This window comes from Manacus candei, unplaced genomic scaffold, assembly GCF_025592945.1.
Source record: "Manacus candei isolate 608988 ecotype Guabito, Panama unplaced genomic scaffold, ASM2559294v1 h1tg000124l, whole genome shotgun sequence".
In the NCBI taxonomy this organism is placed as follows: Eukaryota; Metazoa; Chordata; class Aves; order Passeriformes; family Pipridae; genus Manacus; species Manacus candei.
The window spans coordinates 1,080,862-1,100,022 of record NW_026138172.1 but is presented as its reverse complement, the minus strand read 5'-3'; the positions used below and the strand labels follow the sequence as shown (position 1 = coordinate 1,100,022).

General features: G+C 41.2%; 1 protein-coding gene across 1 annotated transcript in view; it reads left to right on the top strand.

The window, feature by feature from the left end:
* The window catches only part of VWF (von Willebrand factor), a 132,589-nt gene extending 115,611 nt beyond the window's left edge, over positions 1–16,978 (top strand). The window contains exons 46-52 of the mRNA XM_051770709.1: positions 895–935; positions 5,997–6,110; positions 9,273–9,371; positions 10,819–10,947; positions 12,098–12,137; positions 15,185–15,282; positions 16,636–16,978. Coding sequence (XP_051626669.1) covers positions 895–935; positions 5,997–6,110; positions 9,273–9,371; positions 10,819–10,947; positions 12,098–12,137; positions 15,185–15,282; positions 16,636–16,824 — 710 coding nt within the window. The 3' untranslated portion in view covers positions 16,825–16,978. The remainder of the gene's footprint in view (positions 1–894; positions 936–5,996; positions 6,111–9,272; positions 9,372–10,818; positions 10,948–12,097; positions 12,138–15,184; positions 15,283–16,635) is intronic.
* Positions 16,979–19,161: the final 2,183 nt, after the last annotated feature.

The following is a 19,161-nucleotide window of genomic DNA, read 5'->3' as shown; positions in this document are numbered from 1 at the left end:
GCATGAGCTGGCCACGTGTGCTGGCAGTCAGCCAGCCCTGGGCTGCACCCAAAGCAGTGTGGGCAGCAGGGTAGGGGGGATTCTGCCCCTCTGCCCCCTCTGGGGAGAACCCCCTGCAGTGCTGCCTCCAGCTCTGGAGCCCACAAGGAAGATGGAGAGAGACTATTTACCATGTAGTGACAGGACAAGGGGCAATGGCTTCAAACAGTGAGAGCAGGTTTAGGTAGTATTAGGAAGAAATTCTTCCCTGTGAAGGTGGTGAGGCCCTGGCACAGGTTGCCCAGAGAAGCTGTGGCTGCCCCATCCCTGGAAGTGTTCCAAGCCAGGCTGGATGGTGCTCTGAGCAACCTGGGATAGTGGTATCCCTGCCCATGACAGGAGGGTTGGAAAAAGATGATCTTTCATCCCTTCCAATGTGCCTATGATTCTGTGATTCCTAGCATAGACTTGGCTCCAAAGTCCAAATCTAAAGATGTGGCTAAGTGGCCTCAATCTGGGAGGACTCACAGTCATGTTTAGTTGACAACTATGTGTGCAACCACAGAGTGAGGAGGTAGCAGTGGAAGAGGAGAGGATATACACACTCTAACTTGCAGAAAACCTGCATCTTCTGAGAATGTGAGGCTTGAACTGGAGGGGAAAGTTTACATTGTACCATGTACTTGTTAAAAAATAGCTCAGCAAGGGATATTTTGATGTGGAATTAAGGATAACTGACAAATATTGCTGCCTTTCAAGGTATAATGTAAGAGGGCTCAGATATGACTCTTTACAGTGAAACTTGGTGTACATTTCTTCAAGTTGGAACTATAATAAGTCATACCTGTGATTGATTAAATCTTAGTACTGTCATTATAACGGTAATGCTAAATGGAATATTGTCTTCTTTTTCAGTCCCCTTGAATGGTTGTCCTTTGAATGGCACTGTAATTGGGGTAAGACACAATTCCTTTTACTTGTGATGGTAAGAGATTTGGATATATGAATGAGCTTTTGAAGGAAACACACTTCCCAGAATATACACAGAGAGAATAAAGGGCAGCTTTTTTCATACACAATCTCTGCAAGGGAGACCTTGGAGTAAAAGCAGTGGCAAGGGGCTCAGCATGTCTGTGTCCAGCTCATGACCCTGTCATGGTCTTCCTATATGACAGTGAGTATTTCTGCAAAATAGGGACAGTAATGTTTCCTTATCTTGAAAGGATGCTTGAGAAAAGTGCTTAGAAACTGTGATAATCTGCATTAAGTAATGGTTTGCAGACTACCAAACACACAGGAAACTATCTGTGAGGGTTAATCTCAGAAATGATCCTTGCCCACTTCAGGGAAGCAAAAACTTCCCATATTCTGTTTAGAGGATAAGGCAGATTAAAAAAGGATGGAGACTTGCTCCACCTGTGTGGAAGGAGAGGTATCCCTCCTTGGCTATTAGCAGGAACAGGAAAGCTGAGCTTCCTCACTGTTTGACCTCTTTTCCCTTTCAAGATCCCTGCTGATATGCCCTCTGAGGAAATTTTTCCTCAACTGTGTATTTAATGGATAGATTAAGACATGTTTAACCCAGCCCATGGCAGTGGGAATGGTGGGAGTTAAGCATCTGATCTCATTTATGCCGAATTTATCTTTGGCGAGCACTGTCAATTGTCCATTGTTTCCCTAAATCCATATTCTGGCAGCACCTCTGGTGTCAAGGAGCTCTAAATATTCTCATCATCCCCTAGGGAAACAGGTTCTCTTTTAGTCATTTAACCTAACTTTTAGCCTCTGTATTCCTGCTTTGTCAACATATGTCTTCCTTTTTCATTTATTTAAAGGTGAATTTACTCAAATCTCTTTCTATTTTAGAGGAGATATGGCAGGGGAACATTTCTCCATCTATTTCCCTTGGCTTGGATTTTTTTTTCATAGTTTATCAGTATTTTAGAGCTAAAGTCATGTCATCAAGCATCCATCATTCTATGTAGGGATTACTTCCCTGGAGAACTAAATCCAAGGAATAACTCTGCCTTTCTTGTCAGAACACTTGCTTAAAAGTGTTAAAAATCTGAAAAAATCTTCTTTTCTTTGATCCTTCTCCTTGTATCCTCTATAGTGTGTTTTTAGAACTAGTTGTGGCTTTCTATAGAGACCGTACTTGTAGGGAATGTCAAGCAGGATAGTAATGCCCAGCTCCTGCCACCTTCTGTTATATAGGATAAACATATATATATATATATAAATTCTGTGTTGCAAACAGTTGTCTCTCCACTTGCATGCTGTTCTTTCATGACCAACTAATTTTTTTCTCTTCCAACAAAACCTCTACCTGATCTGTCAAGTAAAGTCTTTTTTTTTTTCCTCTTCTCAAGTGTTTTGGAATATTTAAAAATACTTTAAAATAAAGTATAAGCAAATTTTGAAGCAAAATGCCACTTTGAAGGCGAAATGAGAGATACCTGTATTTTTGAGACTTCTAAACATTTCTGCTTCTACAGTATTGAAAAAAAAAATTCCTATTCAATAAAATTATCCAAATTTATAATTAAATTTATGAAGTGTTTCAGCTGAACAAAACTACGTTTTGATTAATTCTTATTATATTAGAACTTGTATAAAATGAATGAACTTTTCAATTAAGCTTAATTTAATGAGATATTATAAGTTAATTGGCTGTATGTCTGAAAGCTTTCAAGTAGCTGGCGTTACTACAACTTTGCCTTGTACTATTCTCTGCTCCAGTGACTGGTTCCAGAGTCCTGGTCAGGAAAGATGTGCTGTCCACAGAAGTTTTTACTTCCTGGATTTCAAAACCTTTATTCTGGGTCCTTTAAGAACAGGTTTCAAGTTTCATTTTATATCAAGGGAAAACTTTGCTGCTTTAACTCATGCACTGAATAGTTCCAAATTTTGAGTCTTTTACTGCCGTGCTGGTAACTGACTGTGTCCTTAATCCCTTTACATTTTGTCTTATGTCTGGTTACCAATATTATGTTCCAGTAATTTGCTGCACTGCATTCACTCTGCTGTTCTTAACAATGCTTTGGGTTTCAACTGCAGAATTCCAAGCAGGTGTATTTGTATCACTCATCTATGTTCCCAGGCTTTTACTGAGTGGCATTTTTTGACCCAGACCTGAGTAGATTTGGGCTTTATGCAGGTTATTTTGGTTGTGAGGGGTTAGCAGATATTGACATTTCATTTCACATTAGCCAAGAAAACACATGATATGTATGTTATATAAAGGAGAAAAGATGTATCAATCCATTATTTCATTCAGTTCTGCCATGCTAAGCAAAGTTTGTTTCAAGGTAAGACCTGTCCCCTAAAGTTTGAGGCGCTCGTGTGTGAGGATTTAATTTCAACATGTCTCTAGTAATCCCTGTGTTCCTGCCTGTAACAGTGATTTTTGATATAAACTCAACTTTATCTATCTATTTTGTATTCATTGGAATGTCAGAACTATGAGAAGATTCAACAAGGATATCAATTATAATATCAGTTGGGGCTTTATAAACCTTTTCTTTGTGGTGTTAAAGCCTGGAGCTGCTGAGGCGTTCTTCTAGAAGGCCTGAATTAAGTATGTTTATGGTACTAAACTGAACAAATCCAGCCACAGTTTGAAGCAGGTCAGCATGATGAGGGCATCTCCCAGATTTGCAAGGAGTCCAGTTACTGACTCCACAACATGTGTACATGTACACGTGCGTGTGGAGCTGCGAGCATGGAGAGCAACGCTCGTGTCACTGGGTTGAATGCCACGTGTTCTGTCCTAGGACCATCACTCCGGTGCCTGAATGCTTTCCAATGCTGAGATGAAACAAAAAATTTGGAGTTTCATATGGTATTTGCTATCCATCTGTTGTGGTTTAACCCCAGCCACCGACCGAGCTCACTCACTCCCCCTCCAGCGGGGTCGGGAAGAGAACAGGAAGGGTAAAAGTTGGAAAACTCATGGGTTAAGATAAAGACAGTTTAACGAGGAAAGAAAAAGCCATGCAAGCAAAGCATATCAAAACAAGGAATTGATTCACTGCTTCCCATGGGCAGGCAGGTGTTCAGCCATCCCCAGGAAAGCAGGGCTCCATCACGTGTAACAGTGACTTGGGAAGACAAACGCCATCACTCCAAACGTCCACACCTTCCTCCATCTTCCCTTCACTTTATATACATAATACCATGTGGTCTGGAATATCCCTTTTGTCATGTGGGATCACCTGTCCTGGCTCTGTCTCCTCCCAGCCTTCCAGGCACCTCCAGTCTCCTCACCAGCATGGCAGCAGGAAAAGCAGAAGAGACCTTGGCTCTGTGCAAGCAATGGCTCACCAACAGCAAAACCAGCTCTATATTATCACCATATACATATATGTGTGTGTGTGTGTGTGTGTGTAAAATATATATCATCTATATTATCACAATGAATTTGTTCATTACAAATCCAAAACACAGCCCCACAGTAGCCACTGGGAAGAAAATTAACTCTACCCCAGCCAAAACCAGCCCACCATCCCTCTCCCATAGTGAAATAGGAGTGTATCCTCATGCCTGTATCCACCGAGGTTTCTTAATGCTCCAGCTTAATGATATTCACTGCAAAAAGTTAAACCAGGAAAGCTGAGTCCCATGCTGAGGGCTCAAGGTGAGATCTCCCCCCACTGGTATTGCCTCTTCCATCATGTTGTATGTGGAGGATCTCTTTTCTAGACCTCCACAAAACAAGAAAAAAGCCATGACTGTTGCTGGTGCTTTATAGAAAATGGCTGAGGCCTGAGGATCTCTGTTGTCCTGGGGCACAGAATAAGAAGGTAGCTAAAATCCATTAATCAGAACATTTGTCCTTGAGGGTATAAGTCAGAGTATTGGCTCTAAACTACCCACAAGTGCATTACCTTTACACAATTACTTTATCCAGCTTCTTATTTTTGCTCCATTTGTTCCATGAACATTTACTAGTGTGTAATAATTAAAAAAGGAATCTAAGGATATGCACAGCATGTAGCATGGGAAGTTCCTGTTCCAAAGGAAGTCAGCAGTGGCATTCCATTGATTTTTGAAGCACAACTCAAAGCTTTCATAATCTAGCAATATGAAATGTCTGTTTACCTTATTTATTAGCTTTTAGAAGTTCTTTGTGAAAACCTTGAACAGACTTCTCCCACTTTGTCCCCTCAGTGTTAGTGGTTTGTTATTTTGGGGTTGAAATGAAAGGCTCTGCACTTGGGCAGAAGAAAGACTTTGTATTTAGAAATCATTTCAGTGATGGGAATCCAATTACTAACCCCACATCCTTTTGTTTCCCATTTAATGGTTTGGCATTTTTGCTCTACATTTGAAATGTCAGTTTACTTGCTTTGAGAAGGTGATGGGATCCAGCAAAGAAGGTGTTGGGGAAGAGCTCAGGGAAATTGCACTGTGGGCCAGCTCTGCCACTGCTTTGGTTGTAACTATGGACAAGTAGGGTTCTTCAATCAGTAATTCTGTTTCTGATTTTGTTTTATTTTGTCCTTTCTCAATTTTAAGCTTTTAAGCCTTTAGAGATTCCAAGCAGTATTAGTACAAGAACAATAACAAGCAATTTCTGCCACTCATCTGTGGGTTGTGGTGGCTCAAGAATAAAAACTTGTTGGCAAACCAATTCATTACAGTCGAAAAATGAACTGTTGGCAACCACACAGTCAGGACAGCTCATGATAAGATCTTCCTCATGGCTTTCAAGGATTCCTTTCTTGCTTGCTAGCTTTGTAAGCAACGGAGTAAGAAATGCTGGTGCCATTTCTCAGATTAAGAACTTCTAAAGGGCTTTATTGAAAAATAGCCTTGTGCTGTGCTGCTTGTTCTGGAATTAGAGATGCAAAGGTTTGGGTCTCTGGAAACTGAGGGCATTGGTTTTCTCGTTTGTCTAGCAAAGAGTTACAATGCAAGATTTAATGAAAGAGATTTATCCTAGATAAAATGGCTTGTTTATTTGAGTTTTGCTGAAGAGACAGTCACTCACTGACAAGCTGGTTCTGATGTTTCAGGCTGGGAGGCGCCTGATGGTGGATCAGTGCACAACGTGTGACTGCTACTTCCAGCCAATGCCTCGGAAATACACTCTGAGATGTACAAAAGTGAGCTGCCCACCATGCCCAGCGGTAAGTGAGAGCAGTCTGGATGTTCTTATTAAGAACTGTCTGATGAGAAGGTCCTGTTTTCACTGTATACACCAATTTCTGTTTGGTATAACTCTGGGACCTTTTGCCTTTCTTCAGGTTTCTCTGAGAAGTCATGGCTCTGTGTCCTTCTTCCCATGATTTAGATGATATAAGACCAAATCTGATATAAATCCACAGCACAGGAGAGATAACTTTACATGGTTGTCAGCTCCATGGGCACATTTATTGTGTATTTTGGATTACTTACCTTTAAGGCAGTATAATGTTTGGCAAATCATTTGCAACAGGACCTGCTGTGTCCCCTTTCCTACAGTCTCTCCAGGGATTGGCAGCTCAGGCAGATCTCCATCCTTCAGGGCTTTTCCATGACTATTTCGAATTGTCCAATAGCTGGGCTCACTAGTATTTCTGTCCACTTCCCAGCCATGCCTTAGGTGATTTGAGGTGACTGTCTCCATCAGTTCCACTTGAATTTTTGAAGTCTTTGCTGCTGCTTTGCTGCCATCACCTGCAAGGAATGAGTTTGACTGGAAAAGCCAAAGGAAAATATCTCCCATTTTTACTTCACTGACCAACTGTGTGAGTGGAGGGCCTGACCAGCTTTGCTAAATCAAATAGTTTTCTCTTTTGACACCAATACCTCAAGTAGAAGGAGACCTGAGCAAGTTGTAGAGGATGGTTTAATCTCCCCATGTCCAAAGAGCACAAACCAGCAACTAGGTTTCACAGAAAAAGGCTTAAATGCCCCTTCCTCTTCTGCCTTTTCCTGGGTAATGGATGAACTCCAATGGGCCCAACCAAACCCTGGGGCCTGTGCAAGCACCAAAAATCCACATCTCTAACATGATCATATGGGATTCCTGACTGATGTCCAGGAGAGGCATACATGGATAAGGTCCCTGGAAAATAAAGGGGCAGCGTTTTGGTTGAGTTCAATTTTCAATCCCTTGAAAAGACTGGAAATGTAGTAAGTCAAGTTTCTGTAGAGATTCGTCTCTACTAATAAACAAAATAGAGCAAAACTGCAGGCTCAGATTATGTCCTGACACCCTTTATCTTGAAGAATTGTCTGCAGTGTCCCAGATGGCCTGTTGAGACTAGAAAACTTCCAAATAGTGCCTGGGCACAGGACAGCCCAAGGCCAGCCTATGTTGTGTGGACAATGCAGATCAGTCATACATATGTGTTCTGCTTGTCTGCAGGGCCAGAAAGCTGGCCTTGACCCCTTTTATTTGCTGATGTGGATGTGGCCTGTGGGAAAAGAGAGAATCTGGAATGCTTTTTGTGGTTCTGGACTCTAATATCTCACCCCTCCTGTAAGGTATGATTATAGACACAAGCTTCTGAAGGGTAAATAAATGGCCAAGCTCAGTGCTGAGCATCTTTCTCACTTCCACAAAATATAACCTGGCAGATCCATGAAAAAAAACAGATACACTAGAATGAATCTGTGGCCAGAAACACGTATGCATATGTATGTTCCCACACACAAAATACACAAACATTCATTCTTGCTGTTCAGTGCAAGAAGCCAGCTGTAGGAACTAAAGGTAGAGGAATCAATATAATACATGGTAAAAAGAATGGGGAAACATTCCACTCCTGCTTCTTTCACCACCCACACAATTCCCAAACAGCTCCTTTCCCCCACCTGACCCAAAAGCACAGACTAGACAAAAAACCCTGAAGGAAAGGCCATTTCCAGTTGGGCTTATTAAGGGCTATGAATTTGTGTTTGGGAGATGTGCAGCTACCCAAGGGAAGTTGCAGGTCTAGGTATAGATATCCCTTTCTAGCCATTGTAATGAATCTGTGGAGCTTGAGGGGTAAAAAATATCAAATAAGACACAGAATGTATCCCTGTAAGACCAGTGGGATTCACACACAGACTTAGGATCCTTGCTGTCTCAAAGTCTTTGACTTCATGGTATACCTAGATCAAAAGCAATTCAGCAATTCCTTCATAATGGATAAAACCAGATATGTACTAGAGTACATATTCTCTCAGGAGCACCTGTTTTCTCCTGGATGTTGAAGTTGTGAAAGTAAATGCACTGGTAATTGAAGTGCAGCCAACTGCAACATATTCTGCTCAGGAGGGTCATTTTTTTGGACATTTTACGACCTACTTTAGGTGCTTGCATTTTTGCTAGTAGAGCAAGTTCACCTAAATAACAATGAACTATGTTTTCTCCCAATGATTTAATAGTAACCCCCCCACCTTTCCCAAATTCTCTTTCTATAAAAAACATATGGATGACATGCATGCCTTCACTCAAGAAGAAAGTATTTGTTGTCTTGAAAATGTTCAGCTCATCATAAGCAGCTGTTGGTTATGTGGAGCAGCTGGAGACATTACTGTGGGACACCTCACGTGTTAACTTGGTTCTTTTCTGCTTTGGTTTTTTTTTTTATTTTCCTTTCCATTATCCACTCTTTATCTTTCTTCCTCTCCATACAGTGTTGGTCATTCTCCCATGCTCTTTTCCTTGCCACTGTTTTTTCCTTCTGTGCTGTTTATGGGGCTCCATATTCCTTTCTTTCCTTCCTTCCTTCCTTTCTTCTTTACCCCTTTCTCCCATCTTTCCCTTTCTTCTTCCCTTTCTCCCTCTCCCTTCCTCCCTTCCCTATTATATCATAGCCCCTCGGATGCCCTTTAATTTCTTGTTTTATCAGGCCATTTCCTTTTTCTTTCCATAGTCCAAATTTTCCACCCTAGCCTTTTCCTCCCCTTTCCCTCCCCACTGATTATCCTGCCCTTTTCTCCCTGATTTAAGCACTTCCAACTACTTTTCCAAGCTACCCTCTCCTACTGTTGTGTGTTGTTTAGTGATCCTGACCTTGCAACTGTTATAGTCAAAAAATGTTGGATTTTGTGGGCACAGGAGGCTTTGTACTTGGAAATAAACTTTTTTCTCCATTGTATAATAAATCAGTACAAGGATTAATGCCAACCTTTTAAAAAGGAAAAGTATGCAACTAATTAGGTTAAGCAAGTCTAGTCCTACTGTTTAAAAAAGCATTTTGCTGGCTATCACTTCATCCACTGTATTTTAGTTTTTCTAAAAATCCTTCTTAAAATAAATGTAGGATGCATAGTTAAAACAAAATAAATCCAGAAAAATGTCCTTTACCTTCTAGAATTACAGAAGGCAGGATATCCCTGGCTCTTGCTGTGGAAAATGTGTGCCAACTTCCTGTACCATCAGGCTGAAAGATGGAAGGATTCAATATCTTCAAGTAAGTTTTAAGTACTTTTTCTTTTATTTATGAATAAATGTAAAGGTATCACAGGCTTTTGCTGAACCCAAGGAAAATGCTTTTTTCCTCCTCCTTTTTGATTAGGTAGCATGGGATTACTAGTGCTTTTTCTTTTATATCTCAGGATGATTGACCAAGAAAGTTAGTCTGTTAGTAAATGAGAAAATAGGCTGCTTCATACCAGAGTGCAAAATTATAGAGCCACATTCAGATGTACCTGCAAACAAGGAACTTTCACTGCAATACAAGTACTTAGAGGAAATTAAAATCTAATTTAAAATGTGACGTAGATAATTTAGGTTGAAAACAGGAATTTAAAAAGAAAAAATTCAGCATAGAATCCTAGAATGGTTTGGGTTCGGAGGAACCCTAAAGATCATCTTGTTCCAACCCCCTACCATGGGCAGGGACACCTTCCACTAGACCAAGCTGCTCAGAGCCCCATCCAGCCTGGCCTTGATGCATGATAGGTCCTTAAACAAGAATGCATATTTTTCTGGTTAAAACCCATCATCTGTCACAAGGCACAGCATGTAAAATTTTCCTTCATTCCTTTCCTGAGAGAACTTTTACATGGGGAGAGTATGGGAAAAGCCATGAAGCTGGTGAAGGGTCTGGAGCACAAGTCCTGTGAGGAGCAACTGAGGGAGCTGGGGATGTTTAACCTGGAGAAAAGGAGGCTCGGGGGGACCTTCTCACTCTCTACAACTCCCTGACAGGAGGTTGCACCCAGGTGGGGGTCGGGCTCTGCTCTCAGGTAACAAGTGACAGGACAAGAGGAAACAGCCTCAAGCTGTGCCAGAGGAGGTTTAGATTGGATATGGGGAAAAACATCTTCACTGAAAGAGGGTTGTCAAGCGCTGGAACAGGCTGCCCAAGGCAATGGTGGAGTCACCATCCCTGGAGGGATTTAAGGGATGTGTAGATGTGGCACTTGGGTACATGGTTTAGTGGTGGGCTTGGCAGTGTGAGGTTAATGGATGGACTTGTTCTTAAGGGTTTATTCCAACCTAAATGATCCTGGGTGTTGGTGGGGGCGTGTTTTTATGTATTTTTTTAAAGAAGCTCCCAACTCATTCAGAAGGCAAATAGTTTAATGTTTTAATCTCTTTAAAAGACAATTCATAGGCTAAACTCCCAAGTTTCTCACTTAGAGAAGTTTCTCATTCAAGTTAATGGAAAATTTCTTCCCTTTTGAGAGCTGGAAAAGGTCAGGCTTTGGCAGTCTTGACAGAGCTGTAACCAATATGGCTGTGGAAGTAAATAGGAGATGAGTAAATAGTTGATAAACAATTCTGTTCACTAAAGATTTCTGTGTTTTATAATGTCACCACCATGGTAGGTTAATTGAAATATCAGTAAATGAATGAAAACCTCCTGTCCTGGTTGTTTCTGTGTGAAGCTAACAACCCTTAAATCTTTACAGCCAAATGAAACCCTTCAGGATGGCTGTGACAGTCACTCCTGCAGAGTCAATGAGAAAGGGGAATTTGTCTGGGAAAGGAGAATCACGAGCTGTCCTCCATTTGATTCCAGGAGATGCTTGGCTGAAGGAGTAAGTAGTGAAATGGCTCCTGTTTCCAGGATTTCTGATGGACTCTGTCATGTTTATGGTGCTGTATATGGGTACCTTATGTGTGTTAGGGTGGGAAACCCCAGCCCCCTCCCAGCCCCTTGGCTAAACTGAATTTGAACTTCCTTTGAAGTTCAGAAAGATGTAAGTTTTCTCTGTTTAAAATATATGTTGTTTTTTTGTGGGGCAGTACTGTGGTGGAGTTATAAAGCATCATAGACGAATATGAAGCTGACTACTTGAGGTATCAAACATATGAAAATGGTTCTTCTAACTGTATATATATATAAAATTTTATATTTATGTAAAATACATAAAATATAATTTTCAGTTTGATGTCCAGAGGAAAACTCAGTAAATAATTACACAAACTGAGAAAACAATCAGATCAACCCCTCTTTCTTTTTTTTTTTCCAAATAAATATGCATCTGAAATGCTAAGACATTTTTTCTCTGAGGTTAGGGAAATGAGTTTTTACAATGCTGTAGGAAGCTCAGGGGTTTAGTACAACAATGGTATCATCCTGCAGAGTAAATATTGCTCCTTTTTTCCTTTCACTATGGGATTTCAACAATTTGCACCACACACATATTTCTGAGAATTATTTTCTTAATGGTAGTAGTGAAACAAGAAACAAAGTTTTTGGCTTGACAGATGTGATGTTTTATACTGATTTGTTTGTACATTATCAGCTATTGTGGAATAGACATACTTTCATCTATACTGCTGAAATAATAATGAATGGCTGTTTAACTTCGTTTCTTAAACAGATATAAGACTTGAATGCTATTGATTTTATCACTCTGGTTTCCAGGAATTTATTTATATCCGATGTTTTTACTTTAGAAGGCTCCTACTAGAAGGTGAAAGCAAGATTTTTCTGGTGTTGAACTTGCTAATATAGTAAATTACTTCAAATAAGCTATCAGCAAATACAGCCACCAGTTCAAAGCATTAAAAAGGATAAAGAAAAGACTATTAAAGTAGATTTATATTTTTATACAATATAGATACAGTTGGGTTTTTTTTCCCCCTAATATCCTGTTATACCCATTCTTTGGGTTCTTTCAGCAGAACAAACGTGTATCGCTTGTGCCAAAATTTGAATTTTCTGTTTTTTTGTTGTTTTAGGGCAGAATTGCAAAAATTGGTAACACCTGCTGTGACACATGTAAGTAAATGAGCCAGGAGTCTTGTATGGAAATTGCAGAGAGTGTAAGCTACTGTGTAAGGAGCTGAATTTTGCATAATGTGCAGTTAAATGAAACAGAGCTCAGCAGTGTGGTTGTAATAAACCAGCAAAGAATTCCACCCTCTGATTGGGATCCTGCTGTCATGTTTTGTCATCTAGAACACGTGTTTTGACAGTATTCACAAGTGCTTAGAAAGAAATAGATACTCTCCACATTTTATGCAGATGTTAATTATGAATGCTTTATTTTATTGTTCCTCTGGTGATAACAGGAACAGCACTGCACAGACAGCCTGACAAGGCACATAACCTGATACTACTGAATATGTGAGGAAAACACTTCATGAATAATCAATCAACTTAAAATTAATTTAGCAAAAATAAAAACCAAACCCCAAAGCCTAGTAGCAGTACTGGTTTTTTGATGATATAATAACCAAAAAATGGTAGGGGAAATGCTTGACAAAGGTGCATTCCTATGGAACAGCCTGGCTGCATCTTAAATTTGGCAGTTTAGGAGTCAGTCCTGCAACTCTTAATTTCGTGTATCCAAATGTCAGTCAGGCTGTGAGTGTAGGAAAGGGTTTTGCTTACATAAGGAAGGATTGCAGGGTTGGGTTCTCATTTCTAAAATGAATCTCTGATGCTTTTGTGAACAGAAAACCTCTCAGTTTTCTCCCTGTAAGTAAAAAATTAATAATACTGTAGATATTTAAAATTTTAAAAGAAGTAACAAAAGATTGGTATTCTCTTATAAGGTCAGAATATCAACATCTTGCCTGCCTGTCCTGTTATGTCTTTTACTTTTTAAATTTTCTATTTTTTTTTGCTATGCATGTGCTAATAAATAAAAGATGGCCAGCATAGCAGCCCATCACCACACTGGCACAGGAACTGCTGCAATAATACCCCTGATGAAGGATGTCAACTCCTAGGGAGTTTGCAGCCACTGCCTGTCTATATAATCACTGAGCTCTGGCTTGAGAAATAGAAAGCTACTGAGATAGACTGTCATCAAATGGATCAAAGAGGTAATTTAGTTGAGAGAGCTTTGATCTACCAGGCTTCAAGTAAGGAATACCCAAAATTATTTATTAACAAAAACAGATTTAAGATTTCAGAGAAGGGTGGTGGGCAGGCTGCACTAATTGAGAGTGCCAATCAGTAACTGAGGAGAAACCCAGTCCCAGATGAGCACAGCTCAATACAAATATCCATTAAACAGTTATTTAAAAGTGATACCTCCTTGCAGCAGCAAAAGCAAACTGATCTAAGTGAAATCCTGCGTGCCTAAAAACTCCCATATTGCATGGACCTTCAAATCCTTATTCCTGTTGCTGTTTGCCTGGATAGAGGTCTGTCAAAACTGAAAAGCCCTGTATTACAGCACAGTCCTGTGCTTCCCTATTCAGGGCCTTTCATAAGGGAAAACCCAGCATACTGCCTCCAGCCAGCTAACTATGGGTTACCAATTGAAGGATGGTGATTAACACATAGCTTTGAATCAAACAGATACTTTTAGACAGCAGACTCTCTTTTTCCCTCCTCTGGATTTATATCTTGCCACCAGGGCACTCAGTAGCAACATGCAGCCTGTTACATACTCTCCAGGGAACACCAAGGCTTGGCAAAGCTACTGTAAAACCACAGCAATTTAATTATTCCTAAAGTCTGACAAGAGCATAATTAGCTTCTCATGGACACAGATTACATTGCTTTGCAAGATCTTGAGAGAGTCTATCTTCCAAATGTCTCAGTACCATAAGAACTGGGCAAAGAACTCCTCTCAAGCCCAGGGTGATGCCTTTGGCTCAGTAGAGTCCTACATGTCTTTAGGCAAAGGTTGTTTCAGAAGCCAGTTTCCCTTTCTATGTAATACCTTCATAACTGGAGTTTGTTAGTGTTGTCTGAGGGCTTTTGTCCAGGTTTTAAGCACGTAGGAGCACGACAGTGGTCAGTGGACGGGCTTATTTTCTCACTGGATTTTTGTGGAACTGGCAGAGGACTTGATAATTGCAAAGGATATTCCTTATTTTCCCACTTGACAGTTGCATCTCTGCTTCTTACACCTTTTCTCTGTTGATCCCAATTGTATTTGTCTTGTTAAGTTCCAAGCATTTGCCTTTGCAGAGGAGGCACAGCCTAGAAGGAAAAAAAAGTAAATGAGAGTAATAAAGTAACTCAAAAGCAAGTTGATAAGTCAGGATCAAAAAGGGGATGAAGCTGTGTTTCATCTCATGACAGTTGGGTGGACACAATCATCCTTCCAGGTGGACAATTTTTATCAATTGAAGTGATGAAATCATTAAAAGAGAAATTGTAGTTCCAGCCCTGGAGCCAGAAACACTGACTTTCTTTTCTTTTTTTTTTTTCCCCCTGCTTGTTCCTCACCAAACCACTTAATCCTTCTCTTCCCCCACCTTTTGTTCCTCTCCTAAAAATCCCATGCCAAGTCAGTCATGTTCCTCCCTAGCATTGCATGGAGTCCCACACAGTCCAGGAGGCAGTGGCTCTCCTCAGTCTCTAAGGTGACCTGCAGAGCTGCTGCTCCCACTGACTGTCCCTGAAGGGGCATCATCCCAAGGCAATGGGATGTCTCTCCTGTGACAGGCACAGGGATAGCCAGGTCAGGGTGCTCTGTTTCTCTCATCAGGATGTTGGGGTTCCCACGTGTGTCACCCTTCCCTGTACTCCTGCTTGCCCCGTGTGCCACTGAACTGTCTTTAAAAGGAGGGTTGTGTAACACAGAAACCAAAAGGCAGGTGTTAGATGGCCAAGGTGACTTTAAAACAAAGCAGTCAATTGAAAAGAAACATGAGGGAAACCCTGCTCTCCAGTGGAATTTTAGGGCTGCAGTGTGATACAGTCACACAACTCTACATTAACTCCTCTAAGGAGACACCCCTCACTAAGGATCTTACCAGGAATAATATCTTGCTACCTGCAGTTTCAGGAATAAGGGGAACTGAGTTACAAAAAACAGTTTTCAGCAGTGTCAAACACTTTTTAATTGTGCTTTGTTTTAGGTGTGGAAGTGGAATGTAGGCCAGTAAGTACCAGACTGCAGTATGGGAATATCAACGGATGTGTGGCTGAAAGGGAAGTGCCCATTTCTCATTGTGAGGTAACTAACAAAAGCAACCACCCTCTGCCCCAAGACCTGTCCTTCCCCACTTTCTCTCCTGTGAAAGCAAACATTTTTTTGGTGATGCTGAATTTTCCCTATTCAAACCAGCATGAAGAAAAGGCATATATGTTAGACACAAAGGCTGTGTTCATCCCACTTTCCTTTGCTTCCACTGGAAATTAATGACTCTGAAGTGGCTCTGTGAGGAATTTCTACAAAAAAAGAAAATAATTTTTATCTTTGCATTGGTAAAGCTGATTTTTGAACCTGAGTCTATAGTTAAACACTGAGGCTCTGAGGTTCATTAGGAGAACATAAATAGGTATTTAGATGAATGATACTTTAAAAGACCTTTAAACTAGAGTGCCATGTTTTGAGTTCTGTGCTCTGTAAGCTACATAACTCTCTGTTAGCCTTGGCACTAAGCTGTTGTGTTCTACATGTCTTGTGCATTTCTTCCATAGTCAGATTAAAAGGTTAATTTCCAGCCCGTCACTGCTTATACCTTATAGGGCAACTTCCTTTTGAAACAGGAGCATGGCTTCCCTTCTGGGTGTTCCCATCTCTCTGAGACTGGGAACCAAAGGTGACATTCTCTTCCCAGACTGGGTTGCAGCGGGAAAGCTGCTCAGTCCAAGATAACCAACCCTCATACAGGGCTTTTAATCAACTCTTGTATACAGCCCAAGTTATGACATAACTAATAATTCTTGACCTCTTGTCCTGTCCACAAAGTCAGTGGTCCTTAGCCATAAACTGATATGTATTGAAGTTTCACCTGCAAAAGTACAGATTTTATATGTATTGTTTTATTTCATTAGAGTCAGAAATAGGACCACAGAGCCACAGAAAGAAGTGGACTCTGACAGAGTGTGATACGGGGCCATTTCTTTTTAAAGCATGAAAGGTTATAGCTATAGATATTGACAGCTTGTTCTGAGTTGTTAAAGTGGCCAGACAAGTAGAACAAGAAAAAATAGCAGCCAGCAGGACAACAATGGATGTGTGGTTTGCACCATTTGGGCCAAAGCATTTTCTGAATGTATGATCTCATACAGCTGAACGATAACCATATGTGCTCAGCAGCCAGCACAGCAGCCCTGTGATAACTGAAGTTACGGGTTTTTTTTTGGTGTGTGACCAGTTTCTTCACCTCTCCTGTGCTTATGCTCATCAGACATCACTCTTTGAGCAGCATCCCACACTCTGGAATCAGGCCCCTGTTTCTGAGTTCATGCTTACAGAACTCAGGCAAAGCCGTCCGCAGATGTTTTGAAGGGAAGAACTGGGATTCTGAGTGGAATGAGGTCTGGTGCTCTTCAGCCTTCCTATCTCTCTTTTTCCATTTAGGGCAAGTGCAGAAGCAACACCAGGTACTCTCTTGAGACAGAGAAATGGGAAGACCTGTGCAGCTGCTGTAAGGCCACTCAAACCACCACAGTCACGATCCCGTTCCGATGTGCCAACGGGACGGTGGTGCAGCACTACATCCCTTCCGCCTCCCAGTGCGAATGCTACTCTCGGAAGTGTACAGAATGAGTCCTTCCCAGAAGCCCAGTTGTTTAATCTGAAGTTTTATCATGAAGGAACTTCACAGTGCAAGCCTCATTTTCTCTGTAGACTGTCTTTATCCTGTAGAATCCTGACTAACTAATTGTATCGACACAGCAAACAATAAAACTTACTAGCACAACAGAGTATTTTCTGATTCATCTTGGGGTGCTCTATACTAGAGATATTTCAGATTGTATTGTTCCCCTTCATCTTCTCCGTGGAAAGTAGTCCAAGGAAAAACTCAAACCAACAACCATAAACAAAAAAAATCAAACCCTGAATCAGCTGCTTATACTTAAAGAACATATCCCAAATCATTCAGCATTGTCTTCAGAGGCATTACCCTTGCATTCCCCACCTCAGTCCTGAGTGACACACTTTAAGTTTTTTTTCCCCCCAACTCTATTCAGGGACTACAGTATTTATGTCATAGTACTTCTTAGTAAGAGCATGATGTTCCTGATACACAAACAGTACTGGTAATGGCTCAGACAACCAAATACATTTCTGCAATGCATGAACATGTTTCTCCTGAAGCTGGATGCAAAGAAATTGTGTGCTGAGGACAGGCTGTGTAAATTCTGCAAGTCCTCAGTACTTGTGAATGGGGTTAGGGACAGTCTTATTTACTTCATCCCTACCACAGACCAACTTGAGGAGAAAGCTCAGTGATTATCTCCCTTATTTCCAGATACCAGAACTTCATCTGTTGTATTAATTACAAAAGTTAGAGTTCTTTCAAATGCAGAATTATCAGTAGCAGGTTTAATGTAGTTACTGCTAGCAGGGATAAATTTTCGAGGATTTAAATTCCAATTGGTCTGACCAGGCCATGGAACACAAAAGATTTTCCAGAATGTTTTTGGTCCTGGAGGAATCTGGTGTCAGTGAAGGAGTTTCACTGGGAAGCACTAATTTCTCAAAAATATTAGAGAGGGAAGTTTGTTAATTCCATTTGCATTTTTGAAAGACAAGGATTATTTAAACGTCTCATTTAATTAACATTTTTTTAATAATGAATGCCACTCTCACATGTTTAAATAGTCAAAACACCTCCCCATCTGCATGAAAGGCTCTCTTTGGGAGCAAGCAAGAACTCCTGTGCTTTCAGCTGAAAAGGTAAGATGTATTTTTTTTTTTAGTGGAACCAGGCAGATCCCTGCTTCTTCTCTTTTGCCATTCAGCTGTGGATTCAACACACATTGAGCTGTAAGCCCTTTTTGTCTTTATTGTTCATTCAAGATGTCCTCTGTTGCTGGACAGTGCTAGAAGTGCAGGCCTTCTGTGCATCTCTCTATCTTCTGCTCTAGGACCACAATAACACCAGGGAGAGAAACTAAGTTTTAAATGGTACCAGCCCCACTTACTGCAGTAGATCTCTGTCACCAGGTTACCTCCATCCTCACACCAGCTCCTTCTTGTAGCTGGCTCTGAATGTTGAGCTCCCTGACAGATGGGTTTGGGTCACCCACTGCACAGCAGTTCATCTGAAGCTGTAGGTCAGCAACTCCTGGAACAGCCACCTGCAATGGTGAGGACCAGAAAATGGATTCAAACTGAGAGAGAGTGTGTTTAGATTAGATATTAGGAAAAAAGTCTTTCCCCTGAGGGCAGTGAGGCACTGGCACAGCCTGAGCCGTGCAGAGCAAATGAGAGAAAGAGTTCAAAGAAGCTCATCCAGAAAAGCTGTGGCTGCCCCATCCCTGGAAGTGTCCAAGGCCAGGTTGGATGGGGCTCTGAGCAACCTGGTCTAGTGGAAGGTGTCCCTGCCCATGGCAGGGGGTTGGAACTGGGTGAACTTTAATGTTCCTTCCAACCATAACCATTCTCTGATTCCATGAAAAGGAGTGGATAGCAGGTAAAGGCAGTGTCTTCCTCTTACTGTTACTGGAATGCTCCTTTTTTTCTCACCCAGACTGACCCTTCTTATCTCATGAAAGCTGACAGGATTGCAGCCTCAGGCTTCATGGCTGCAGACAGGTCTTCTAATCAGATAACTCTGTGAGTCAGGCACCAGCTTAGACCATGAGAACCTGCTGGCTTTGCTTACAGAACAGAGTCCTGTGGACTTTGGGGTGGTTTATGTGTTATCATTCAGACCTGGCTAGTGCCTATGTGTTCCAAATCCCTGTTGTGCTCAAGGCCAGAAGAAGCTTCTTCCTTGAAAATCCTGTCATAGGAACAGACAGGCAGGAAAGAAAAAGAGGAAGGGAATATTACATCTCCTTTAGCAGACCGAGGAGGTATACACACATTTTTGGCTTTGACCTGCTGGCATGAGAACTAAACTTTTTCAGGCAGCCTGCCCTAAAAGAGGTGTCT